At 40.5% G+C, this 27,276-nt stretch overlaps 1 protein-coding gene and 1 long non-coding RNA gene across 12 annotated transcripts in view; one reads left to right on the top strand and one right to left on the bottom strand.

The window, feature by feature from the left end:
* The window catches only part of LOC129621179 (uncharacterized), a 115,138-nt gene extending 98,885 nt beyond the window's left edge, over nucleotides 1-16,253 (bottom strand). For both annotated transcript variants that reach the window (XR_008699038.1, XR_008699037.1), the window contains exons 1-2: nucleotides 16,123-16,253; nucleotides 15,354-15,423 (exon numbers count right to left, since the gene is read on the bottom strand). This is a non-coding gene — a long non-coding RNA (uncharacterized LOC129621179). The remainder of the gene's footprint in view (nucleotides 1-15,353; nucleotides 15,424-16,122) is intronic.
* ZNF770 (zinc finger protein 770) overlaps nucleotides 1-26,449 on the top strand; it is a 342,882-nt gene extending 316,433 nt beyond the window's left edge. The window contains exons 1-4 of one of the 10 annotated variants that reach the window (XM_055537293.1): nucleotides 16,384-16,495; nucleotides 16,642-16,923; nucleotides 19,756-20,063; nucleotides 20,927-26,449. In XM_055537293.1, coding sequence (XP_055393268.1) covers nucleotides 20,983-23,061 — 2,079 coding nt within the window. In that variant the 5' untranslated portion in view covers nucleotides 16,384-16,495; nucleotides 16,642-16,923; nucleotides 19,756-20,063; nucleotides 20,927-20,982 and the 3' untranslated portion in view covers nucleotides 23,062-26,449. Of the gene's footprint in view, nucleotides 1-15,637; nucleotides 16,292-16,348; nucleotides 16,924-19,755; nucleotides 20,064-20,926 lie in introns of those variants that run through there. The other 9 variants (XM_055537291.1, XM_055537292.1, XM_055537295.1 and 6 more) reach the window with 9 other exon arrangements.
* Nucleotides 26,450-27,276: the final 827 nt, after the last annotated feature.

Below are 27,276 nucleotides of genomic sequence, written 5' to 3'. Positions count from 1 at the left end.
CCCACCAGGTTCCTCTGTCCATGGGATTTTCCAGGAATACTGGAGTGTTCTGCCATTTCCTCCTCCAGGATATCTTCCCACCCCAGGGATTAAACGTGTGTCTCCAACAAACCCTTGGATAGTGGTTATTATGGGCCAGGCCTGATAGGTGCTTTACAAATATTACTCTTTGAGTGTTCACAACAACCCCACAGAACAGGCAATATCATCATCATCACCATCACCATCCCTGCTTTCACTGAGGTAGAAATTGCAGCACAGAGAAGTTAAGTCATTTGCTCCAGGCCCACAGCTAACGAGGACATAAGTCTTAAACACCACTCTCTGCTCCTCTCACAAGAGCTCATTATTTGAGGCAATGGTGGAAGCAGAAAGTTAGAAAAGGTCCTGGATGCCACAGCCCTTTAGCATGTCACTTCCCTAGTAAGGAAACACCACTTTAACTTCTAGCAACTTCCCTTCTTTAATCTGGAGATTCTTCCTCAGGTCTGTGCCTCTCAAATGTTCTTAAGATAAAAGATATGATGAAGTAAACACCAAAGAAGAATTTTAAGAGTAATCTCTAGAATGACCTTGCATAAGAAACTGAGATTAGTGAGCAGAAGAAGAAAACAGCAAGATATTAATAGTTCCTACTGGACCTAATTAAAGCTCAACATTCAGAAAACAAAGATCATGGCATCCAGTCCCATCACTTCATGGCAAATATATGGAGAAACAGTGGAAACAGTGGCTGACTTTATTATTTTGGGCTCCAGAATCACTGCAGATGGTGATTGCAGCCATGACATTAAAAGACACTTATTCCTTGGAAGGAAAGTTATGACCAACCTAGACAGCATATTCAAAAGCAGAGACATTACTTTGCCAACAAAGGTTCATCTAGTCAAGGCTACAGTTTTTCCAATAGTCATGTATGGAAGTGAGAGTTGGACTATAAAGAAAGCTGAGCACCGAAGAATTAATGCTTTTGAACTGTGGTGTTGGAGAAGACTCTTGAGAATCCTTTGGACTGCGAAGAGATCCAACCAGTCCATCCTAAAGGAAATCAGTCCTGAGTATTCACTGGAAGGACTGATGTTGAAGCTGAAACTCCAGTACTTTTGGCCACCTGATGCGAAGAACTGACTCATCTGAAAAGACCCTAGTAGTGAAGTTGCTCAGTCATGTCTGACTCTTTGCAACCCCATGGACTGTAGCCTACCAGGCTCCTCGGTTCAAGGGATTTTCCAGGCAAGAGTACTAGAGTGGGTTGCCATTAGACACTAATGCTGGGAAAGACTGAGGGCGGGAGAAGGGGACAACAGAGGATGAGATGGTTGGCTGGCATCACCGACTCAATGGGCATGAGTTTGAGTAAACTCCAGGAGTTGGTGATGGACAGGGAGGCCTGGGCATGCTGCAGTCCATGGGGTCTCAAAGAGTCAGACACAACTGAGCGACTGAACTGAACTGATCTGAACTGGACCTAAACTCTTAGTCACTTTTATCATTTGCCTAAAATTCAATAAAATGATTTTTTGTTGCTGTATTTATGAGTTAATATGAATGATTTCCAAGAGAAAGTTTAAGAAAACAGATGGTATGATTCTTTACATAGAAAACCCTAAGGATGCCACCAGAAAATTACCAGAGCTAATCAATGAATATAATAAAGTCACAGGATATAAATTAATACACAGAAGTCTCTTGCATCCCTATACATTAACAATGAAAAATCAAAAAGAGGGATAAAGGAAACAATCCCATTCACCATGGCAACAAAAACAATAAAATACTTAGGAATAAATTTACCTAAAGAGGCAAATGACCTGTATATAAAAAACTATAAAACACTAATGAAAGAAATCAAATATGACACAAATAGAGAAATACCCTGTGTTCTTGGATTGGAAGAAACAGTATAGTGAAAATAATTATACCATACAAAGCAATCTATAGATTCAATGCAATTCCTATCAAACTGGTATTTTTCACAGAACTAGAACAAATAATTTCACAATTTTTATAGAAATACAAAAGACCCCAAACAGCCAAAGTAATCTTGAGAAAGAAGAATGGAATTGGAGATATCAACCTTCCCAACTTCAGACAATACTACAAAGCTACAGTCATCAAGACAGTATGGTACTGGCACAAAAACAGAAATACAGATCAATGCAACAAAACAGAAAGCCCGGAGATAAATCCACACACCCGTGGACACCTTATCTTTGACAAGGGAGGTAAAAATATACAATGGAGAAAAAGTCTCTTCAAAAAGTGGTGCTGGCTGTTTATAATAGCCAGGACGTGGAAGCAACCTAGATGTCCATCAGCAGAAGAATGGATAAGAAAGCTGTGGTACATATACACAATGGAATATTACTCAGCCATTTGAATGAGCCATTACTCATACATTTGAATCAGTTCTAATGAGGTGGATGAAACTGGAGCCTATTATCCAGAGTGAAGTAAGCCAGAAAGAAAAACACCAATACAGTATACTAACACATATATATGGAGTTTAGAAAGATGGTAATGATAACCCTGTATGCGAGACAGCAAAAGAGACATAGATGTATAGAACAGTCTTTTGGACTCTGTAGGAGAGGGTGAGGGTAGGATGATATGGGAGAATGGCATTGAAACATGTAAATTATCACATGTGAAATGAATCGCCAGTCCAGGTTCGATGCATGATATAGGATGCTCGGGGCTGGAGCACTGGGATGACCCAGAGGGATGGGATGGTGAGGGAGGTTGAAGGGGGGTTCAGGATGGGGAACACATGTACACCCATGGCAGATTCATGTCAATGTATGGCAAAACCAATACAATATTGTAAAGTAAAATAAATAAATAAAACTGAAAATAAAATACTCGGACAAGGGAAAAAAAAAGTGGTGCTGGGAAAACTGGTCAACTATGCGTAAAAAAATGAAATTAGAACACTGTCTAACACCATACACAAAAATTAACTCAAAAGGAGTTAAAGGCCTAAATGTAAGACCAGAAAGTATAAAACTCTTAGAGGAAGGTAGTAAGCAGAACACTCTCTGTTATAAATCACAGCAAGGTCCTCTAAGACCCATCTCCCAGAGTAATGGAAATAACAAAACAAACAAACGGGATCTATTTAAATTAAAAGCTTTTGCACAATGAAGAAAACTATAAGCCAGTTGAAAAGACAGCCCTCAGAATGGGAGAAAATAATCACAAATGAAACAATTGACAAAGAATTAATCTTCATAATATATAAGCAGCTCATGCAGCTCAAAACCAGAAAAATGAACAACCGAATCAAACAGCAGGCAGAAGATCTAAACAGACATTTCTCCAAAGCATCGCAGGAGGATTCTTTACCAGCTGAGCCATAAGAGAAGCCCAAGAAAACTGGATTGGGTAGCCTATCCCTTCTCCAGTGGATCTTCCCAACCCAGGAATCAACTAAGGGTCTCCTGCATTACAGGCAGATTCTTAACCAACTGCACTATTAGGGAAGCCCCAAAGAAGACATACAGACAGCTAAAAAACACATGACAAAATGCTCAACATCACTCATTATTAGAGAAATGCAAATCAAAACCACAACGAGATATCACCTCACCCCAGCCAGAATGCCATCATCAAAACGTCTACAAACAATAAGTGCTAGAGGGGGTATAGAGAAAAAAGAACCCTCTTTCATTGTTGGTGGGAATGCAAACTGATACAATCACTATGGAGAACAGTATGGAGATTCCTTTAAAAACTAAGAATAAAACTACCATAGGACCCAGCAATCCCACTACTGGGCATATACCCTGAGGAAACCAGAATTGAAAAAGACACATGTACCTCAATATTCATTGCAGCACTATTTACAACAGCTATGACATGGAAGCAACCTAGATGTCCCCGGGCAGATGAATGGATAAGGAAGCCGTGATACATATACATGGTGGAATATTACTCGGCTATAAAAAGGAATGCATTTGAATCAGTTCTAAGGAAGTGGATGAACCTAGAGCCTATTATACAGAGTGAAGTAAGTCAGAAAGAGAAAGACCAATATAATATATTAACACATATATAAGGAATCTAGAAAGATGGTACTGACAATGCTACATGCAGGGGAGCAAAGGAGACACAGATGTAAAGAACAGACTTTTGGACTCAGTGGGAGAAGGAGAGGGTGGGACGATCTGAGAGAAAAGCATTGAGACACATACATTGCCATAGGTAAAATAGATGACCAGTGTGAGTTTCATGTATAATGCAGGGCACCCAAAGCCAGTGCTCTGTGACAACCCGGAGGGACGGGGTGGGGAGGGAGGTGGGAGGAGGGTGCAGGATGGAGGGAACACATGTTTACCTATGTGTACCTACAGTACCTATTCATACTGATGTATGACAAAACCGTCAAAATATTGTAAAGTAATTATTCTCCAATTAAAATAAATTAAAAAAAAGAAAATATATGTTATTAGTTCCTATAAAATATATACTTTGGCCAAGGACCTTAGAGAACAAGGTCTTTTAAGTACAACTATGAAGCAATACAAGGATGCTAATCTGAAGGATTATTTGTCATCATAAAAACTTTAAAAGAGCCTATTTACCATCAGTTGCAGAATGGTTAAATAAAAGAACATTTCTGCAATAGAACACAAAGCAATCATTAATATTTACATGAAGAAACATGTAACATATCAAGTGAAATAGGCAAGTTAAGAACACTCTCATTGTATTATGCCATTCTGTGGGAAAACAACACAAGAAATAACATTTGTTTTTGTATGTCTATAACATTTAGGCAGGTTTGGATACAAAACTGAAAAAGTGTACACATGCCTCTTAAGAAAGGTTACCTCCAGAGAAAGTGCTGAAGCGGGGATGAGTGGTGGTGAAAAAGAGATAAATTTTTATTGTATAGACTTCCACTTGCTTGCGGTTGGTGAGATTCACAAAACACACATGAATTAAAGCACAAGCAAGCATATGGAAACAATTAAACAATTGGAGAAAGACTAGAAGTAATCAAATTATAAATAGGCTGTGTAATAAGTTTGACAAAGTGACTCATGAGATACATCATATAATTACTTTATGTACCCGTTCTTCCATAATTATGCATAAATTGCTGTGCTAACTTTACTAAACTTTTATTTTGCTTAATGTTATAGATGTTTTGGTTTTTATTTTCATTAAAACTTGCCAGGAGCCAGCATGAGGAATTCCGCCCGTGGCAAAGGTCATGAGGAAGGAGGCTCGGCATATGCAAAGGCGGGATCGAGCCTCAGGAATCCCCCTGGAAATTCTCGAGCATCTACCCCCAAAACCAGAGTCTGCCTACTTTACTGCTTTGTGCTCTCACCTACACCTCTGACTTTATGGGGGGCTGTCCCCTACCACCTCTCTCTGAAAAAGAGTTACCTTACAGCTCCAGTTAATAAAGTTCCTGGGCGTGCCAAGGGTGTTTCAACCTACAAACTCCTTTGGAAGTCCTCTAGCCTGCCTGGATAGATTCTTCCGGCCACATGTGATTGTTCAGAGCCTCCCAACCGTGAGAGGCATGAGATGTTCTAAACTGTCTAAATACAGATTCCTTTGAGCAGTTAAAAGATTGATTAGAAATTGTATTGGTGAAGGGTTTTTCACTTGTTGGGCCAATGTTTGCTGTTAAGTTTCCATATCCCTTACCTACTGTGTCCCTGGCAGTGTATTGATTAATATAATTGGTGTATAGGAATGTAAGTAGTAGCTTTAATGTTTGTAACCTTGGACCCTTGAGTTAATTCTTTTCTTGTTATAGCCCACCACACCTTTGCCCTATAGGAATGCAACTTTATCTAATGCTTTTGGAGGGTGGCGCCTGACTTTAGAATAATCACCTTTAAAGAAAAATAAGTTTTCTGAAGAAAGGATCTTAAAATGTTAACAGGCCTCTTGGCCAGAAGATGATGTAATTCACTTAAACTTTTGCAAATAAGTTTGCAGGAAGAAAGCCTGGCTTACTGCTAACTCTACCCCTTCCCCCATTATCCTCTATGCACAGCTTAAGGTATAAAAACTACTTTGGAAAATAAAGTGCGGGCTTGTTCACCGAAACTTGGTCTCCCCACGTCGTTCTTTCTCTCACCTTCTGGCTGAATTTCCATCTGGGGCATGGAGGCTCGTCAAGCCTACTAATTTTGCCTGGGCTTCTAAGATCTGACCAGTGAGGCCTTAGTGTCTCCTCTCCTTCGGGAGAACGGGAGGACGCCTGCAGCCTACGTAGGTGACGTAAATTCTTTATTTTGGAATTTTATTAGCTTTCCACATAAACCAAGTTATTCAGCCTCTTTTCTCCACTGAATTTTCTCACTGAGCTATCCTTATTTAACCACTCTTTATATCTTTAATTCTATCGTATCCTGATCGCCGAAGCCATCTCCCCTTCGAATTCCCTGGATCCACCGGGGCTGGACCCCGGAAAAAACTTAAAGAGGAAAAAATTGTACCTTCCAAAGACTGATACGTCTATAATTAACACACTATCTCCAAGAGACGGTGAAGGACTGGGAAGCCTGAGGTGCCGCAGTCCACAGAGTCACAGAGTTGGACATGACTGAGTGACTAAATAACAACAATGCACTAGTCTTTTATTTCTACATATTTTTTTCAGAACCTCAAGCACACATTTATGTGAACCATCACCATATCTCAGACTGATTGGATGGTGCTGTGGTATAATAAAACCAGCATGGCATAGAGTTATTAGAAGACCAGTCCAGATTCTATCACAGAGTCACTGGGTAATTACTGCCACTTAACATCTATGAGTCCCTATTCATTCTTCTTAAAAAAAGTACCTATGGTGTAAAAAAGCAAGGGAAAGGTATCTTTCTTGGTTGATGAGCAATGAACTACATCTGCTGTGCTGGCAAAAAGTCTTGTTCAGTTCAGTTCAGTCACTCATTCGTGTCCAAATCTTTGCAACCCATGGACTGCAGCACGCCAAGCTTCCCCGTCCATCACCAACTCCCGGAGCTTGCTCAAACTGATGTCTGTTGAGTCAATGATGCCATCCAACTATCTCATCCTCTGTCGTCCCCTTCTCCTCCTGCCTTCAATCTTTCCCAGCATCAGGGTCTTTTCCAATAAGTCAGTTCTTCACATCAGGTGGCCAAAGTATTGGAGCTTCAGCTTTAGCATCAGTCCATCCAATGAATATTCAGGACTGACTTCCTTTAGGATGGACCGTTAGGCAGCTTACTAAGCAGTGCTGAGCATGACATTTGAAATTGTCACAGTCTCCTCTTCTTGTCCCCTGCAGGTGTTTCTCTGATTCTTCCATGTTCGGTTCAAGTGTCATCTGTGCAGTTGTGGGAGTCACAAGAGCCAGCCTTTCACCACCCTTTGCCTCTGCTGCTCCTTCTCTACTCTGAGGTACCAGAGAAATGCCAAACCCAGGCCATCCCATGCTCTGCTGCCCAGGAAAATCCAATCCAATTTGTGCATGATAGCCAGAGAGATCTTTGTAGAACATACCTAACCTTGTCACCCCCTTTAAAGGTCTTTATTATAGATCCCACCATTTACCAAGTCCATACTCTTGGCTTGGCATAAAAGCCTCTTCCTGCCACAGCTCCAGTCCACTTTTCCATTCTCCTCCTGACTCCTAACTCCCAACATACAAAATCTATCCATATGGAAATGTCTCCAGTTTACTATTTACAGTTTACTTAACAGTTTTCTGTTAAGTATTCACTTAACAGAAACCCCGGAGACCACAAGTGTTTCAGAATTCATATTTTTTAATATTTTCAACAGGTAATCCCATGCTTCTGTGTGTGTGTGTGTGTGTGTGTGTGTGTGCATGTGTGTGTTACATAACACCACAGATTGTCTAAGGCATCAGCTCACTTCAAACACATGAATATTTCTGCAGCAAACCTAGAATATTCACATTAAGTGTATTCAGATCTCAAGTGGCCTCAATCAGTTGGATCTGGCTTTGCCACTGAGTCATTTCCCTTGGCTCCTCTAGATCTTTTCCACCTGCTCTGTGCCTAGAAAACTAACCTATCTGGGCTTCAGGCCCATACCCCATTGCCCCGGGATTCTAGTAAGATACAGCCAATGGGGAGCCCTGCAAGTTATCTGGAAACCTGGGGTGTTTCCTTCTCCTGAAGCACAGTCCCCTGGAGGCAGCTGCTCTGAGGCAGTCTTCTCCCCATGACTCTTCCTTCTGGCCTCCAAGAACCACTCTCTCCTCTCGTCTCCTAGGATGTGTGTCTTGGCATTATCACAGCTCTGCTATCCCACTATCACATTCCCATCTCTTGTACCAGCACTCCACCCACACCTTTGAGGGAGTCTCCTTATTAAACCCTCTTTCAATGATCCCAATCTGAGAATACCATCTGTTTCCTGATGGATCTCTGACAAATGCTACACACCAATGCATTCAGATTGAGGCAGGTTTTCCTGCCTATGGATTAAGAAAAAGCTTTCAGCTTTTAAAACTTTCTGGACTTAATAATATAAGATATGTAAACCCATCCATTTTACTGTTTCTTCTGTTTAATATATACTGCTACTTCTACCTGGAATGCCCTTTTCTTCTTGTCCAATTGGCTAACTTCAATTTAGTCTTTATACGCCATGTGAACTTCCAGTGAACGTCAGGAGTGAACTAGCCATTGACCAATGCCCTGTAGGCAACACCTCATCCAATAGTCCTGGACATTTGTAAAGTCCCTGGAATAGCCTTGGAAAACTTATGTGAGTTGGGGCTTGAAGGGAAAACCCCACTGAAGGAGGTGCTGGACTTACAAGTACTGTTACTGTTACATACATTAAACACATGATGAACAAAATACTTAACATTTCTTAATATTATTGCATGATTCTAGAAACACTGGGAGAGCACAGTCATAAACAATTAAAATTTCCCATTATTCACCCTCTTGTGCCAAAGACTCATGGACAAAACACAAATTTTTAAAAAATACTCGCCCTTAGCATGTGCAATGTACTCTGACATTTTCTAGCCTAGTGTAGTCAATATCGCTTTTTAAGAATATTGATCACACCCTAGAAACATGTCATACAATGCACAGTGTGAAAGACACCAAACAAAACAATATGCACTGACAAATGCTTCCAAACTTTGTCAAACAACCAAAAAATGTTAACCAAAATTGTAACCACACTTTAGTTTTTTGCCATTTATACTTTCAGGTTGTTACCCCCATTTTCAGAGTCCCTTGGACAGCAAGGAGATCCCACCAGTCCATCCTAAAGGAAATCAGTCCTGAATATTCACTGGAAGGACCGATGCTGAAGCTTCAATACTTTGGCCACCTGATGCCAAGAACTGATTCATGGGAAAAGACCATGATGCTGGGAAAGACTGAAGGCGGGAGGAGAAGGGGACAACAGAGGATAAGATGGTTGGATGGCATCACCGACTCAATGGGCATAAGTTTGAGCAAGCTCTGGGAATGGGAAGCCTAGCATGCTGCAGCCCATGGGGTCACAAAGAGTCAGACATGACTGAGCGACTGAGCTAAACTGACTCCCATTTTTAGTGATTTGCTCTCCTGAACAGAGCCCAGGAATTCCTGTCCTAAAGTTGGATGACATCTGGCTAGACCACATGACGTGTGCTGAGACAGAAACCAGAGCAGCAGGCAATCTGGGAGTTAGGACTGTCTTAGCCAATTTTGGAAATTTGGTCACCTTATCTGAGATTACATGTAAACTTAATTTTTTCAGTCTCTCAGGCAGCTTTTATTGTGTAATTTTAAAAGAATTCTTTTCCCTGTGTTGTTTAATGATTTGGATTAATTTTAAACAAGGGTTTAGGAAATGTGAGCTAGTGCCAAGAAAATGTGGATCAATTGTTGCTTCCCTAGAGAAAGAGGGGTGCTTTTAATAATAGATTCTAGTAAAGTATCTATAATTCTTTTAGAACTTTAAAGGCAAAGCAAAATATGGGTTGGTAAAGGGATTTTGTGTGTGTATATAGACAATATACACAGGCTTGACTAAGAAAAAAAAAATTGTTCTAATTAGCCTATTGTTTGCACCAAGCAGGCATTCATTTAGATGTCCTTGAAAAAAAAAGGAGTTAATTATATGGACACTGCTTTATTTAGGATTAACACTGGCTACATGTGATAGAAATAGAAAATAGTGGTGGATAATAATCTTATATCAAATAAAATAGGCTTTAGCTCTCTTGTAAAAGACAAGAAGTAGGAAGTCAAGAACTGGCATGGCTTGATGACATCAAAGGACCAGGATCCTTCTCTGCTGCCTACTACTGAGATTGTCAACACATAAAAATTCTAGACAGCCAGAATGAGGAAGGGAGGAGGAATGGCATGCCCCATTCCTTTAAGGTCCTTGCCCAGCAAATTACATACAAAATGTCCCCCAAAGCTCCATTAAATGGAATATCATCACATGGCTATACTTAGCTGCACGGAAGGTAAGGAAATGTAGACCAGATTTGTGGTCCAGATATTGTCCCAGGACAGTAAGGTGAGCCAGGAAATTACAGCAAAGTGAGTGCATTGCAGTGGGGCCTTGTGCCCTTCTCTGACCTTTCAAGTGTAAAAGCAATAGGCTACTGCTTCCTTTCTGCCTTCCAAATAGCACACAAAATACTCGTTGTGAGGCTTACCAACCCTGAGTCTCTCAGGGAGGGGAATTCTGGGAAACATCTTATCCTAGTGGCTCAGATGGCAAAGAATCTGCCTGGAATGCAGGAGAACCAGGTTTGATCCCTGGGTGGGGAAGATCCCCTGGAGAAGGGAATGGCAACCCACTCCAGTGTTCTTGCCTGGAGAATCCCATGGACAGAGGAGCCTGGTGGACTACAGTCCATGAGGTCACAAAGAGTCAGACACGACTGAGAGATGAACACTTTCACTTTCTTTAACTCAGGATTAGCTAAAGTGACATTATACATATTCTCCAAAACCCTTCACTTGACTCGAACATAGCAGCAATAAATATCACTTAAAAATTCAAATCATACAATTTTCTCTTCTTAAAGCCTTCCAAATGCTTTCTCCTGCATCTAGAATAAAAACCACTCTTGACCATAGTTTACAAAGCTGCATAACATCTGACGCCTACCATTCTCCAAGCTCATTTCATCTTGCACTACTTCCTCCTTGAACACCATTCCTGAGCCACTAGCCTTCCACCTGCTTTCTCAAATACATGGAGGTTTTTCTTGTCTTCATCTTTTCATGGCCTTCTTCTGCGTGTCTGTGTGTCTCTCTGTGCCCTTCCTTTTCTTAAAAGGCCAATCATCACTGGATTTAGGGTTTACCTTAAACCCAAGATAATTTCACATCAAAATCATTCATTACATCTGGAAAGACCCTATTTCCAAACAAAGTCCCATTCACAGGTTCCCAGGGTTAGGACTTGAACATACCTTTTCAGGGAACACAATGGACCTCATCACAAGGCCAATGAAAGGTTCCTACTATGCCTGCTTCTTCTGAGACAGGATCCTTCGGAGATCAGAACCTGGGACTGCCTAGTAGGACCCTGACTAAATGCTACACGCCACAAGAAATATAGACACTTTCAGGTTATGCAGAAAGGAGGACGTTTACATTCCCTGAACTATTACAGGCATGACAGTTGGGATATGGACAATAATTAACTGAAAGTTTGCAGAATCCAGAATTAGAAATTTACGTGATTGCAAAGCTTCCAATGCATCCCTTGGAGTATACTGGGTAGCTGAGTGCTTAACAATACCTTTGTTGTTTAGTCATTCAGTTGTGTCTGACTCTTTGTGACCCCATGGATGGTAGCCCACCAGGATCCTCTTCCATAGGATTCCCAGTCAAGTATACTGGAGTGGGTTGCCATTTCCTTCTCCAGGGGACCTTCCCCACCCAGGGACAGAATCTGCGTCTCTTGCTTGGCAGAGGAATTCTTTACCCCTGATCCTCTGGGAAGCCCCCTAACAATATGTGACAATGTGGTAAACTGTCTGGATTTGTAAGTTGGATTTTTGACAATTTAAGAGCTGAAAGGAGAAATGACCTTTGCAGTTGTGTTAAAACTTAAGCGGTTCTTGCCACAACGCATCCATGTTGCTGTTGGAAAGCAGTCTGGAACAATCAGGCTTGCTGGAGAAAGTTGCTATTGGAGGATTTTAAAGGAAAACATTACAGGAGAAGCTCAGAATTTCCTGCAAAAATGTGAGCTACCCTTCCCACCCCTTGCTCTTAAAGAAGTTATCCAAGGGGAAGAAGAGAAGGAATGTTCAGGGTTAGAAATAAGGGCACACATCCAGCCATATAGATACACATCAGCCCCTCAAGTTCAGGTTTCTAACTTCCAAAGCACTCTGACTATGGGATAAGTGACTTCCTCACTTTGGGTTAGAGAACACACAAGAAAAAAATCCCTGGGCCTTAAATCTGAACCATGACTACTGAATTTTTATCCAGTTGGGAAGCCAGGTCCTAAACAAGAGATCAGTAATATCTCACATATTTGCCCCTGGAATCTAGCAGCCACTTCCCTGCTGCTTCCGTGGTGGCTCAGACAGTAGAATCTGCCTGCAATGCAGGAGACCCGGGTTTCATCCCTTGGTTGGGAAGATCCCCTGGAGAAGGGAATAGCAACCCACTCCAGTATTCTTGCCTGGTTCATGGACAGAGGAGCCTGGCGGGTTATGGTCCATGGGGTTATGAAGAGTTGGACATGACTGAGTGACTATTTATTATTATTATCTAGCAGCCACTGAAGACAGCTTTAATATCCACAGCACCCCTTGGGGTGGAGACTAAGAAGAGAAATACCTCCATATGTTCCAGTTCTTGTGAACATGGGCACTTTTTGGTGGAATGTGCTTGTGAGAAGAGGAGGGCACAGCAACTCACTCCAGTATTCTTGCCTGGAAAATCCCCGTGAACAGATGAGCCTGGCAGGCTATAATCTATAGTATCACAAAGAGTCAGACACGACTGAGCAACTTAGTATGCACACTTGTTAGAACTGTCCTCCAGAAATTAAGATCCAGAGACAAGAGAAAAGTCTGTCAAGCTCTCCTGACCCCATAAACAAAAAGTCTTGGTAGATACCACACCCCTGCCTTCCCTCCTTGGTTAGCCTCCACCCTGGTATTAATATAGTTGGAGGGGTCTCCAAAGTCATGAGGCTTCAATAGTCAGCCCTGACTTAAGGGTGAACAAATGTGGTCAAAGTCCTACACTGAGAATTCTGCCTGCTTTATGGTAACTCTAGAACCCCTGTGCTACTGAATTTAAACTACAGAGAGTGCGGTGGGATGGTGCCACCTAACTAGACACAGAAATCCAATAGGTGTTATCAGCAATGGAGCTTTAGAAGAAAACTTCCAGCAACAATTTAGGAGACTGAGAACTAGCCTATGAGTTGGAGGTTGTTCAACTACTTTAAGTAAAATACCACTATACTATGTACAGTAATACCTCTGTATTTAAGTAAATACTATATTTAATATGGTATTTAATGCCATAATTAAATACCATATTTAATACTGTATTTAAATAAAATACCGCTGTACTGTAAAATACCTTCTGACGCCAACTGACCAGTCCCCAACCCCAGCATCAGTCACCCTTCCCTCAGAAATCATGTAGCAAAACATAAACAGACTGCAAATATTTTTCTTGAGGAAATACAAAATGAGGAGGAAACTGTAGTCACCAAGTCTTAGAAAGGGAGAGCTATCTTTATTAGAAAAATTCTTTGAAAAATACCAGTTCAAAAGGACATCTGCACCCAATGTTCAGTGCACCATGGTTTACGAAAGCCAAGAGATGGAAGCAACCCAAGCATCCACCAAGAGGTGAATGAATAAAGAAGATGTGGTATATGTATACAATGGAATATTACTCAGCCATAAAAGAATGAAATTTTGTCATTGTGACAACATGAATGCACCTGGAGGGAACAATACCTAGTGAAATAATTCATACAGGGAGAGAATAAAACTGTATCTCTTCAGTGATATGTAAAATCCAAAAAATAAATGAACAATTGTAACATAACGGAAACAGACTGACAGAAACAGAGAACAAATTAGTCATTACCAGAGGTCGGAGAAGGCAATGGCACCCCACTCCAGTACTCTTGCCTGGAAAATCCCATGGATGGAGGAGCCTGGAAGGCTGCAGTCTATGGGGTCGCTGAGAGTCGGACACGACTGAGCAACTTCACTTTCACTTTTCACTTTCATGCATTGGAGAAGGCAATGGCAACCCACTCCAGTGTTCTTGCCTGGAGAATCCCAGGGATGGGGGAGCCTGGTGGGCTGCTGTCTATGGGGTCGCACAGAGTCGGACACAACTGAAGTGACTTAGTAGTAGTAGTAGTACAGGTGGGAGGGGTGGAAAGATGAAGGGGATAAGAGGTACAAACTACTAGGTATAAAATAAGTAAGTTACAAGGATGCAATATACAACACTGGGAATGTAGTCAATATTTTACAATAACTTTCTGTGGAGTATAATCGTATCATATTTGTCTCTGTTCAAATCTCGGCTATTCAATGAACTCTTCCAGATGACTCTTACTGACAGTAATTTCTCCCTTTTTTATATGGAAGTTTCCTGAAATAGCTCTCATGGTAAATGGGGGAGGTGAGGAGACAAGGTATATGACCTTGGAGAACAGCCCATCCACTTGTGTTCCACACTCCATATTTCTCAGGTTCTTGGTGCAAAGGCCTATCTATTTTTGCAGGTAATGCACCTTTCATTAGTCCCCAACCTCGGGTAATAGTCTCTCATGATACTTAGATCTCTCCTAAAGACTTTTATGGCTGGTGATGCATGCAATTGTTTCCTTAATTTGACTGAGCTGAGCTTCCAAGAGAAGCTGCAGAAGCAAGCAAGTCTGGACAATCCACATCCCCACCCTGGAATCAGCACTCAGGACACACAAAGCTCTTCCTCTCTGCTTGTGTTGGAAGTTAAGGGCTTCAACCTTCCCAAATGTGACTCTTCCAAGGTTGCTTCCTGAGAAGCAAAAGCTTTTTCCTATTATCCATTTCCCCGTGTTACATAAAAAAGAGACTTTTCATTGACCCAATGTCTCTTTTTTTAAATAGAAGTGCATATACCAACATCAGAAGTTCGATGCACGATACTGGATGCTTGGGGCTGGTGCACTGGGACCACCCAGAGGGATGGAATGGGGAGGGAGGAGGGAGGAGGGTTCAGGATGGGGAACACATGTATACCTGTGGTGGATTCATTTTGATATTTGGCAAAACTAATACAATTATGTAAAGTTTAAAAATAAAATAAAATTTAAAAAAAGAAATAACAATTTTTGTTTGCAATGGCTCTTGAAAAGTAATGTAAAAAGATACTCACAGGTGAAAAACGTACTTCTTATTTGTTCTCATTTCCTCGCCTCTTAAGCTGAGACAGTTACAATCAGAACCTGCAAAAGCCACAACAAATTCGCCTCTGACGTCTTTTGTACTTAAAATCTTCAATAGATACTCAAGCATCTTAGTTAGTAATAATGTGCCACCCTAGTTTGCAACTACACTACAACACGTAGTCCTTAATTGTGCCTACATTAATGTTGGGATATCTACAATTTGGGAGACAGTACTGAATTAAAAAGACTACCTGTGTTCAAATCCCACTGCCATCATTTATCAGCTGTGAGAAATTCAGCTCCTTAACGTCTCGGTCTCATTTTCCTCATTTTACAATGGGATACTTTTACTTCATAAAGTTGTTGTATTTAAAATAAAAATAGTAACTAATAAATGATAATAGTTATTTGGGGGTTTATTATGCACCGGGCATTCCATTGAGCACTTTACATCTATTTCATCTATCAAATCTGAAGAAACTAACACTCTGAGCACAGGTCTTCGTACATTGCAGACGACCCGAAATACATTGAAGGAATGCTCAAAGAAGCTAAAAGAGTCCGCTGCTAGCAGGACGTTAGCAGAGCCGAGAGAGAAGCCCAGGTCCCCGACCCCTGAAATACTGTAGTCTGACGACGTGCAGAGTACCCAGGACAGTGAAGGCACAGAAAGTTCTGACACATGGCGTGTTATCACCGGCCCTTTTCTCTCGCATTAGAGAGGACTAGAAGAGTGGGCTTTGAACACGGGCTCACCAGCTTCCAGTAGAGCCTTGAGCCCACCAGTCAAGGCTATGTGGTTTTCCTAGTCAAGCATTGAACTGAAACGGAAAATACACCTTCTTAACTCTGTTCTCTTCCCCCTACAACTGCAGTGCCGGGTGAGCAGCGCCGAGGTTGGAAACCCCTGGAGCCGCATTTCACCGTAAGACTTCCAGGCAAGCCCAAGCGACTTGCGGCCCAGGGCTGGTGGGGAGCCTGTTTCCAGTCGGACCGTGTCCCGAAGCTCTCCCGAATCCTGCGCTTGCGCACTCAGCCCATCTCCGCGCCGGCCCCGAGGACGTGCGCACGCTGCCTTTGCGGCTCCTGGTCCCGAGATGCGCGGCTCCCGGGCCCGTGACAGCTGCAGGTGCGTGAGGAAGATTTCAGGAATTCAGGTGTGAGGTGGAGCGACCCACGGGAAAGGTCGGGCCTGCCTCAGTCCCTCCAAGGTGCCCGGGGACTCAGAACGGGGGAGCCAGGAACTCAGCTTATTTTATTTTCTCGTTTCTCCAGCTCCTGACCGTCTCCTGGGGAGCAGGAATCTCTGAAAGGAAAATGCAAAAAGCATACTTTCCCGTGCAGTGAATCGTATCACATGTGGCATTCCCTCCCCCCGCCCCACCGTGGCCAAAGCAGTTTTCACCCTTGCCTTGCCTTTCCTGCTGTGGGGTTTTGCAGTCTCTGGACTCTCGTTCGACTCCTAGGTGCTTACTGGTTGTGGACGATTAAGGCGAGGGCCAGTTGTGAGGGCCCTGTGTCCTGTGCAACACTCCCGCTTCACCCCAGGAGAAAGAGGTGATGGTTCAAGGGCAAGAGAGTGGGCCAAGGGAAGTAGAGCAGAAGCTACAAAGAGGGAAAGGCCGTAATAAATGTCGCCAAAGATTATTCCCTAACTGAAAGTTCTCAAGTTTTTCTCAGTTCTTGTGTTTCTTGTTCAATGATTTTTATATGTCCTCACTTCCTTTTAATGGTGCTGTTTGAGACGGGAAAGCCAGTAGGCTTTCAGCCTTAAAGTTTCGTTGGAATTTTTTGAGATCAGTTTTTTCAGTCTTCCAACTGTAAGAGTATTTTGCTGTTGTCAGGATAATCTTGGGGTTGAACCATTGAGATTTGCCGTTTTTTATTTTTACTTGAGCCTAGGAAAAATTACACAGTGTTGGTTTGTCTTTTAAAATATTATCGACCAAAAAAATAAAAATCAGTTGAGAACACAAGATCCAGTTGAAGTGGGATTTGGAGTTCTAGCAAATTAACGTGCATGTGCTTAAGTACAGGTGGGACTGCACTTGGAGCTTGGGGATCCCTGAGCTGTCACTTATAAATAGCAGATGAGGTCACTGCTTGCCACCAATGATTCTAACAATATAGAGCTTCCAGTCAGTGCTTTCCCACATGGCGTGGATGCAAGTGACAATAGTATCCAGTCTTAGGGCTAGTGTTAGATGATAATCCATGGTCTCTTTTTGGCACGGTAACTATAGGTAGTCAGTTCCGGTTATAATCAGAAATGGTTGCCATGTGTGTAGTTCTAGTGTGGCATTTTTTGCCAGTGATCCAAAGAAACTATTAAAGGAAAGAAGAAATAAACAATAGGAGTGGAGGAACCTGGCTTCAAGCCAAAATAGTACGTGTGATCTTTCAGGCCCAACGGTAGACAATTGCGTGGCTTTGCCTGGCTGGCCTCATCAGGGGAAGCTGCTCTTGCAACAGTGGACTTGTGCATGGCCAATGCACTGCAGTTTTGTGGAGGGAATTGCAGTTGAGGACGCACCAGTTCCCTCCCACTAGCCATGCTCATATTCTTCTGCATTCCTGGTTCAGGTACCTCCATTCTGAGGCCCAGGTACTTCCCAGTTGCCTCCACCAATACCTCCCTTATTGCAAAGGGAGGGAATGTGGAAGGGGTACCCTTGACTGAGGTACTTTTCTCCATTTTGACTCAGGATCTTTCTACTTATAGCCCTTCCTTCCTCATCCCCTGGCTCACGGGTCCATAAAGAGCCAGTTGCCCTTTTTTTCAGCCTTCTCCCCTGGGATATGACTGTGTGCACTGTTTTGTTTAATTGACCACTGGGTGACCAGTACTTTTTTAGCCTCTTGCTTGCACTGTTGCATAAGTGAATAAAGATTTGATAATTACTTGCAGTTTGGCTCATTGTCCTAATTGACACCTCAACACCTGATTACTTGACAGGAATTAAATAAATTGCCAAATTTGGGGCAATTCACCTAATTGTAATCTTCATGACTGCTGCTATGTTAGCACTTTAGGGATTTGGAGGCTGTTCACCTGTAATTTCTCTAACTCAGTATTGTGAAAATGCATACTAATAGTATCAACAGCTGATTGTTGCTAACATGGATATCTGGGTTATAGGGTGTATTTTATAAATTAATAGGGTGGCTTGCAGTCAGACTATTTTGTGTGTCATATTACCTTTGACTTCTAATTAAAATTTTTGATAATATTTTGGATTATTTGGATTAATTGAAGAAAATTAGTAATCCTTAGAAATTCCTGTCTTGTCCTATGGGCCCCAGTCTTACCTAATGGATTACTTGGCCACTTTTGGATAAAGTGATTGATTTGTTGTGGGTTCCTCTGTCTCCTGTGTGAAGAAATATGCAAGAGAACAAGTTTCACAAAGTTTGTCTCTTCCTATAGAAGTTTCACAAAACACTGTCCTTACCATATGTTATGCAATCTGATATTTTCTAATCTATTTTATTAAACAAAGATGCAGATCATGACCCATTAAATTTATTTCACAATCTGTTAATGGATAGTGACTTGGAGATTGAAGGACACTATGTTAAAAAAAACTAGTAGAAGATAATTTGCTCAATAAATGATTTTTTTCCTATTTTTAAATCAGATTGCTGAAGAGCACTACAGTGGGTGTGTTTGAGATTTTGTGTTTAAGGTGTTTTCTAGACATCTTAAACACAAAAACAGTAATAGCACCCAGCACATATGCCAGATTGTCACTGAAAATGAAAGTGAACGTTGCTTGGTCATATCAGACCCTTTGTGACCCCATGGACTATAGCCCACCAAGCTCCTCTGTCCATGGAATTCTCCAGGCGAGAATACTGGAGTGGGGTGCTATTCCCTTCTCCAGGGGATCTTCCCAACCCAGGGATCAAACCCAAGTCTCCTGCATGGCAGGCAGATTCTTTACTGTCTGAGCCACCAGGGAAGCTCAGATATTCACTAAATCAGCTGACAAAAAAAAAGAGGGAGTCTCCTGTAGGTTTATCAACTCTCTTTTCTCAACTAGAAGATTCACTTTTAGGATGAGAGAGCTGGAACACCTTTTTTAAATCTCTGGCTTCCTTATTTAAAGAAAAGGGATTAGTAGAAGAAGGATAAGAAGAAAATTGGCTTTTCAGATACAATATATGGTATAAAATGGTTGTGAAAGTTCCTCATAAGCTTTTGCGTGTGTCCCATAGAGGCATATTAGGGAAAGTGTTGTTTATCTTTTTAATAACTCGTAAGACCAAAATGACCTTTTAATTATATTGCCTGAAAGTGAATTGTACTCAACCTGCAATTACTGAGCCATAGATAAATATGTAAGTAGCCACTGTGTCAACCTTATTGCCTCTATACTTGTCTTTTAGGACTTCTACAACAAAGTGGAAAGGAGGAATAAAAAGAACTATACATTTAGTGTGTTTATCTCTTAGTTGCTGCTGCTGCTGCTGCTAAGTCACTTCAGTCATGTCTGACTCTGCGACCCCATAGACGGCAGCCCACCAGGCTCCCCTGACCCTGGGATTCTCCAGGCAAGAACGCTGGAGTGGGTTGCCATTTCCTTCTCCTATGCATGAAAGTGAAAAGTGAAAGTGAAGTCGCTCAGTCGTATCCGACTCTTCATGACCCTATGGACTGCAGCCTACCAGGCTCCTCCATCCATGGGATTTTCCAGGCAAGCGTACTGGAGTGGGGTGCCATCGCCTTCTCCGATCTCTTAGTTAGAAACCCTAAAAATATTAAGTAGATTAAGTTTTTAAGTTTGATTAGTGTTGAGCTAAATAATACCTTACATTTATATACTGCTTTAGTTTTCCAGCACCTTCAGATGCATCATCTCCATTGATTCTCACAACAGTGATGTGGTAGGCAGGCCAGGAGGCACTATGCCTGACTTAGAGCTGAGCAGTCTATATATTTCCTTCTCCTTGCCACCAAGATCATATGGTAGCAAATCCAGGACTAAAATTCAGATTTCCTGGAACATTTTCTTCCAGTTGTCTGTGTTGTCTTTGTTGGTCCAAAGAGTAAGTATTACTAACGATGTGGCTAAGAATTTTGATAACTGAAACATTCCATTCTCAGATCATATCCAAGGAGTGTTATAATTGAATGCAGATATGTCTTGTCTTGTTTTTAGTATTATATTTCTTACAGTTTTTACCTTTCTAGTCCAATTTTTGAAAATGGCAAATCTACTTAATAGTGAACTAAGAAAATTGGAATTAAAAGGTCTAATTAATGTTAAGAAATCCAACTCAGTCTCTTTAATGTATTATCTCAACTAATTAGAAATACAGCTTAAAATTATATACATTTTTAAGTATTTCTTTTGAAGACTCCTTATTTCTCTATATGTGTGAAATTAGTTTAATGATTCTAAAGTATCTAAAATGGTTATTAACTTACTGTTAAACACAGGAAAATTTGAGGTTCCCTATTTCCTTTAATATCTTTAGCCAAAGGACATTTTAAATTATTTCTTTTCACATGAATAAGTAATTTTTTAATTAATACATTTTTATTTTTAATTTTTAGACATCTGTGGAGTTTAAGAACACTATGGAGCTCATCAGAGTATATCACAGAAGACTATGATGGCTGAAAACAATTTTAAAATGCTAAAGATTCAGCAGTGTGTAGCAGCAGCCAACAAGCTACCTAGAAACAGGCCATATATATGCAATATTTGCTTCAAGCATTTTGAAACACCATCAAAATTAGCTAGGCATTATCTCATTCATACTGGTCAGAAGCCATTTGAATGTGATGTGTGTCATAAAACCTTTAGGCAACTAGTTCACCTGGAAAGACATCAACTAACTCATAATCTGCCTTTTAAATGTAGTAGTTGTCAACGCCACTTTAAGAATCTGAAGACATTTGTGAAGCACCAACAGCTTCACGATGAAACATACCAGAATGATGTTAAACAGGTCAGAAGATTGTTGGAGGCCAAGCAAGAAAAGCCAGTGTATGGAATGTATCATACTTTTACCCCAGAGGAGAGATGGGCATTACACCCATGCTCCAAGTCTGATCCTACATACAGCCCTTCAAAGAAAAAAAAGGATATTCATGCATGTACAATCTGTGGCAAGATGTTTCCATCACAATCAAAACTTGATAGGCATGTTCTAATTCATACTGGTCAGAGGCCTTTTAAATGTGTCCTGTGCAGTAAGTCTTTTCGACAGTCAACTCACTTAAAAATCCACCAACTCACACATTCAGAAGAAAGACCTTTTCAGTGTTGTTTTTGTCAAAAAGGATTTAAGATTCAAAGCAAACTTCTGAAGCATAAACAAATCCATACCAGGAATAAGACTTTTCAGACTCTTTCATTAAAGGTGAAGAGTTCAGAATCATGTTCCCTGCCTAATAAATTAAATGCAAAGCAGGATGGCTTTGAAAATGGTAATATAGGTGAATCTGAAGAGAATAATCAACTTGATGTCCACTCTGTTTATATTGTCCCTTTTCAATGTCCCGAGTGTGAAGAATGTTTTGAATCAGAGCAGATTCTCAAAGGACACAAGTGTTTTCCTGCCAGAAGTGGCAAAATTCCAAGCAAGCTCAAAAGCAGCTACAACTATAAAACCATTGTTAAAAAAATCTTGGCTAAGCTTAAACGTGCTGGGGGTAAGAAATTAGATAATTTTCGAGCTGATAAAAAAGTATTTAAAAACACTTTCATGAAAAACCGTGATCTTATTTCTGGTGAGCAGAGGCCTGAACAGACCCAGAGAACATGTCTGAGTTCTCTTGGCAAGCATGGAACATATAAGACAGTTGGCAATAAAAAGAAAACATTGACTTTGCCATTTTCTTGGCAAAAGCACTGCCAGAGCCAAAATATGGGGAAAAATGTAAAAGGTATTCTTACACCAGAAAACATGTTAACTATGGATAATCCTGTGCATAAAAAAGACATATCTATCTATGGTTCATCGGGTGAGGAATTCTTTGAAAACTGTCAAGTGCTCCAGTGTGGCTTTTCAGTTCCAAGTGGAAACATACATACTGGACATAAGATGTGTCCTTGTGACAAATGTGAGAAAGTGTTTCCTTCTGTTTCTAAACTACAAAGACACTATTTAATTCATACTGGACAGAGGCCTTTCGGCTGTAATGTTTGTGGGAAATCTTTTAGGCAGTCAGCTCACTTGAAAAGACATAAACTAACTCATATTGATAAGCTTCCCTATAGAAAATCTCTTTGCCAAGTGGAATTGGAAAATTTTAACAAACTTTTCCTTCACCAGGGTGATACTGTTAGCTACAGTGCTTCCCAACAATGTCAGACTCTTGGTTTTCAAAAATACAAGGTCTCAGAGTCAGATCAAATGTCAGAAATAAAAGTGAAGGCAGAATCAGAGGATTTCATTCTTGGTGGCCCCTGCAGGAGCAGGGAGCCCTGTCTCTCTAGCACACTTCTGGAACCAGAGCAGGGCCATCATAGTCATTGTGGTTATTCAGGGCGTGCCGAGAGGAATGATGGCCTTCTTTACCAATGCAGTGTTTGTTCTAAAAGCTTTAGATCCCCATCTAAACTGGAAAGACACTATCTAATTCATGCAGGGCAGAAACCATTTGAATGCTCAGTTTGTGGCAAAACATTCAGACAGGCTCCTCACTGGAAGAGACATCAACTTACTCACTTTAAGGAATGACCACAAGAGAAAATGGATATCCTAAATTCAGTTATGAAACTGACAGAACCACTGATATGTTTGTGGTGTCTCTGGTGACCTTGTTCTTTAGCCTGTTATCATTTAAAATGTATATTTATCAAAAGGCCTGCATTAGATTGAATTACTTCATAAGCAGTTGCTTGTCCTGCATACTAAGAGGTAAGATACATAGGCATTTAATACAGTGTTTTAGGAGTAGCCAAATTAATTTTTAGAGGGGAAAATATGATTTGATGTCATAAAGCAAGCATTTATTTTAACATACACTTTGGCTGTATTGAAAATGTTATAAATCCATCATGGTACAAATAATTCAGCCTCATTTTTGAAGGAATTATTCCTTAAGACATATGATCTCCTTTTATATATACTCAAAAGACAGGCAAAAATTGGTTTTTTGGCTGCAGCAGATAGCATGACTAGATTTCATTTATTTCATAGATTTTAGGTCTATGGTTCAAATTCCCTTGGAAAATTTTTTCTTACAAGCTGAAAAATGTAAAGCCAATAAAAGTGAAGGTAGATGAGAAGATAATAACATTATTTTCATTGGTCTTTTCCAAGCTATTTATTCTTAGGACTCTGATAACTTCACCTCCTGTTCTACAGGAGATTGGTGGTTTTTTGTTTTTGTTTTTGTTTTTTTTGCTCAGCCTGCTGTTTTTGCCTCCAAAATTTAAAAGGAAGAAAGAGCCTAGTATGTACCGCTGTACATTTACCATGTTTACTCATTAAATATAGTGTTCGAGTGCCATAATCTTTTTGTTGATGTGAATGCGGTGTCATCTTTTCAGAGGAATGAATGTAAGTCATCTACATGCTTTTTCATAATTGATACCAGTAGACTTAAGGCTCACTTGTAGATTCCATCTCCACACGACTTTTACATTTACTTTAATACCTCTTTAATTGAGTGATTCTATGACTTAACTAAATCTGTTAAATTTAATCAAATGGCAGTGACTAGACCTAGTTTTTATTCGTTTTTTGCAAGATTCTAATGCTAAACAATGTTATTTTGATCATTAGTGAATTGTTATTTTCATTGATAAAGTAATCTTGTACAGAAATAAGATCTTTATGGAATTGAGAGTGTCATTCTAAACAGTTCTGTCATGATTTGGGACATATTTAATCAAACAGTAAAAGAGTTATAGTCACACATTGTCCTTCATATTTGCCATTTTAAATAAAAATCCTTCAGTCAGTTCAGTTGCTCAGTCATGTCCAATTCTTTGCAACCCTATGGACTGCAACACGCCAGGCTTCCCTGTCAGTCACCAACTCCCGGAGCTTACTCAAACTCATGTCTGTTGAGTCGGTGATGCCATCTAATCATCTCATCCTCTGTCATCCCCTTTTCCTCCTGCCTTCAATCCCTCCCAGCATCAGGGTCTTTTCCAGTGAGTCAGTTCTTTGCATCAGGTGGCCAAAGTATTGGAGTTTCAGCTTCAGCATCAGTCCTTCCAAAGAATATTCAGGACTGATTTTCTTTAGGATGGACTGGTTTGATCTCCTTGCAGTCCAAGGGACTCTCAGGAGTCTTCTCCAGCACCACAGTTCAAAAGCATCAATTCTTCAGCACTCAGCTTTCTTTATAGTCCCAACTCTCACATCCATACATGACTACTGGAAAAAATGTAGCTCTGACTAGTTGGACTTTTGTTGGCAAAGTAATGTCTCTGCGTTTTAATATGCTGTCTAGGTTGGTCATAACTTTTCTTCCAAGGAGCAAGCGTCTTTTAATTTCATGGCTGCAGTCACCATGTGCAGTGATTTTGGAACCCCCCAAAATAAACTCTGTCACTGTTTCCATATCTATTTGCCATGAAGCTAACCTAAAAATCCTTAAGAATGACACTTCCTAGTAATAAGAGCAAATAGCCATAATCTTTCTAAGGTGAAAAGAATGGGTGGGTATTTATCCAGCATACTGAGATATACTTGGTGGCAGGCCCTCTATTAAAATGGACAAGTGAACAATTTTACATCCTACTGTAAGAACTGTCCTTGTGGGGTGGGGAGAAAAAGTTGGTCTGCTGTTTTTTACAAGTGAATTTTGAGAAACTTGGTTTAATTCACAGAGGTTAAACATAACAGTACAGATAAAATCCCAACAATTTACAAACATACAGGAGAGTCATGTTTTAAAGAGTAATTTCTTTTTTCCTGAGATAATGTTCCTCAAGTGCAAGCAAGATGCTGGTTTATAGAATTTGCTTTACACAAGAACATTTCTGTTAAGTAAAAACAAAGGACAACTAGTTCATGTTTTCCAAGAATAAAAGTTCAAGGTTTTTTCTTTAATATGTCTGAAAATATCTATTTGGGGATTTTCCTAAGCTATTTATGTAATTTTATTTGAACTTAATGATTTATATACTCCTTTCCCAGCCCAAACAGAATCCTAACAGTGTTGTGTTTGTATGATTATTAGATTTTGTTTGCCCAAGTGATACTACTATACATTTTTTATTTTTTAGGCCCATGCCTTTTTAAGCTGTTTCATATTGAAAGTTGGAATATTGTAAAAATTTTGTCAAAGATGTACTGTAGTGCTATTTGAAGTACCTGTAATGGAACACTTTTATTATCACTGCACTCTTCTTGTGGGAACTTTATAGGAATGAAAATAAACTGTATATACATCATGATAAGAAGATGAAACATTAGATGTTAAATGATTTGCTGCATGCTCAAATTGTTAGTATTGTTGAGTCAATTACTTCAGTTTTCTGAAAAAAAAATAAAGTTTTAAATATCTTTAAACAAAAGTAGAAGATTTATTTTCATTTGGACAGGAGCAGGCTGTAGCATGATTATTTACTGAGATAGTTCGAGTTGGTGGAATTATTGTTTTGTACTGTCATACGGCCTATTAGGGGCTTCCCTGGTGGCACAGTGGTAAAGAATCTGCCTGCCAATGCAGGAAATGGAAAAAGACATGGGTTTGACCCCAGGGTTGGGAAGATCCCCTGGAGTAGTAAATGACAAACCACTCCAGTATCCTTCTGTGGAAGATTCCATGGACAGAGGAGCCTGGAAGGCTATATAGTTCATGGGGTCACAGATGTGACTGAGCACACACACGGGGCCTATTGGGAGAAAATGTATGTGAAATGAAAGATGATGATTCTTGAAAAATTCAAATTTCAGAATATTTTTAAATTGTCAAATTATGCAGTTTGGACTTTTTTTAAAAGGGAGAATCATATAGAATAGAAACAAGGTACCAATAGGCAAACACTCCAGGGCCCACTCCAATCTACCTTTTCCACTGAACTTTCTAACATAGTTAATTGTTTGCTTCCTTCTTCATAGTAAGTTTCTTTGATAGCTTCTTATCACTTGCAAAAGGATATGTTAACTCCCTTGCATGTCACATGATATGCTTGTCCATTTATCCTCCTCATTGCCCTCCCTCTCCAGATTTGTAATGAAGAAACAAAGTTATTTCCTCCAATACATATTCTTGTTATTCCTGATTCCATCTTAACCTACATAAGAGCAGTGGCTGCGCGGCGCTGCTGTGGTGAGCAGCTGAGGAGATTACCCCACGCCCAAGGTCAGAGAAACCCAGTAAGACGGTAGGTGCTGAGAGAGGGCATCAGAGGGCAGGCAGACTGAAACCACAATCACAGAAAACTAACCAATCTTATCGCATGGACCACAGCTTTGTCTAACTCAGTGAAACTGTAAGCCATGCTGTGTAGAGCCACCCAGGACGGACGGGTCATGGTCGAGACTTCTGACAGGATGTGGTCCACTGGAGAAGGGAATAGCAAACCACCTCCGTATTCTTGCCTTGAAAACCCCATGAACAATTTGAAAAGGCAAAAAGATAGGACACTGAAAGATGAACTTCCCAGGTCAGTAGATGCCCAATATGCTACTGGAGATCAGTGGAGAAATAACTCCAGAAAGAATGAAGAGACGGAGCCAAAGCAAAAACAACACCCAGTTGTGGATGTGACTGGTGATAGAAGCAAGGTCCAATGCCGTAAACAGCAATATTGCATAGGAACCTGGAATGTTAGGTCCATGAATCACGGCAAATTAGAAGTGGTCAAATAGGATATGGCAAGTGTGAACGTCGACATTTTAGCAATCAGCTAACTAAAATGGACTGGAGTCAGTGAATTTGACTCAGATGACCATTATATTTACTATTGTGAGTAAGAATCCCTTAGAAGA

This window comes from Bubalus kerabau, chromosome 10 (genome assembly GCF_029407905.1).
Source record: "Bubalus kerabau isolate K-KA32 ecotype Philippines breed swamp buffalo chromosome 10, PCC_UOA_SB_1v2, whole genome shotgun sequence".
Classification (NCBI taxonomy): domain Eukaryota; kingdom Metazoa; phylum Chordata; class Mammalia; order Artiodactyla; family Bovidae; genus Bubalus; species Bubalus kerabau.
Note: the sequence above shows the minus strand (reverse complement) of the source record. Positions and strands in the feature narration are given on the sequence as shown.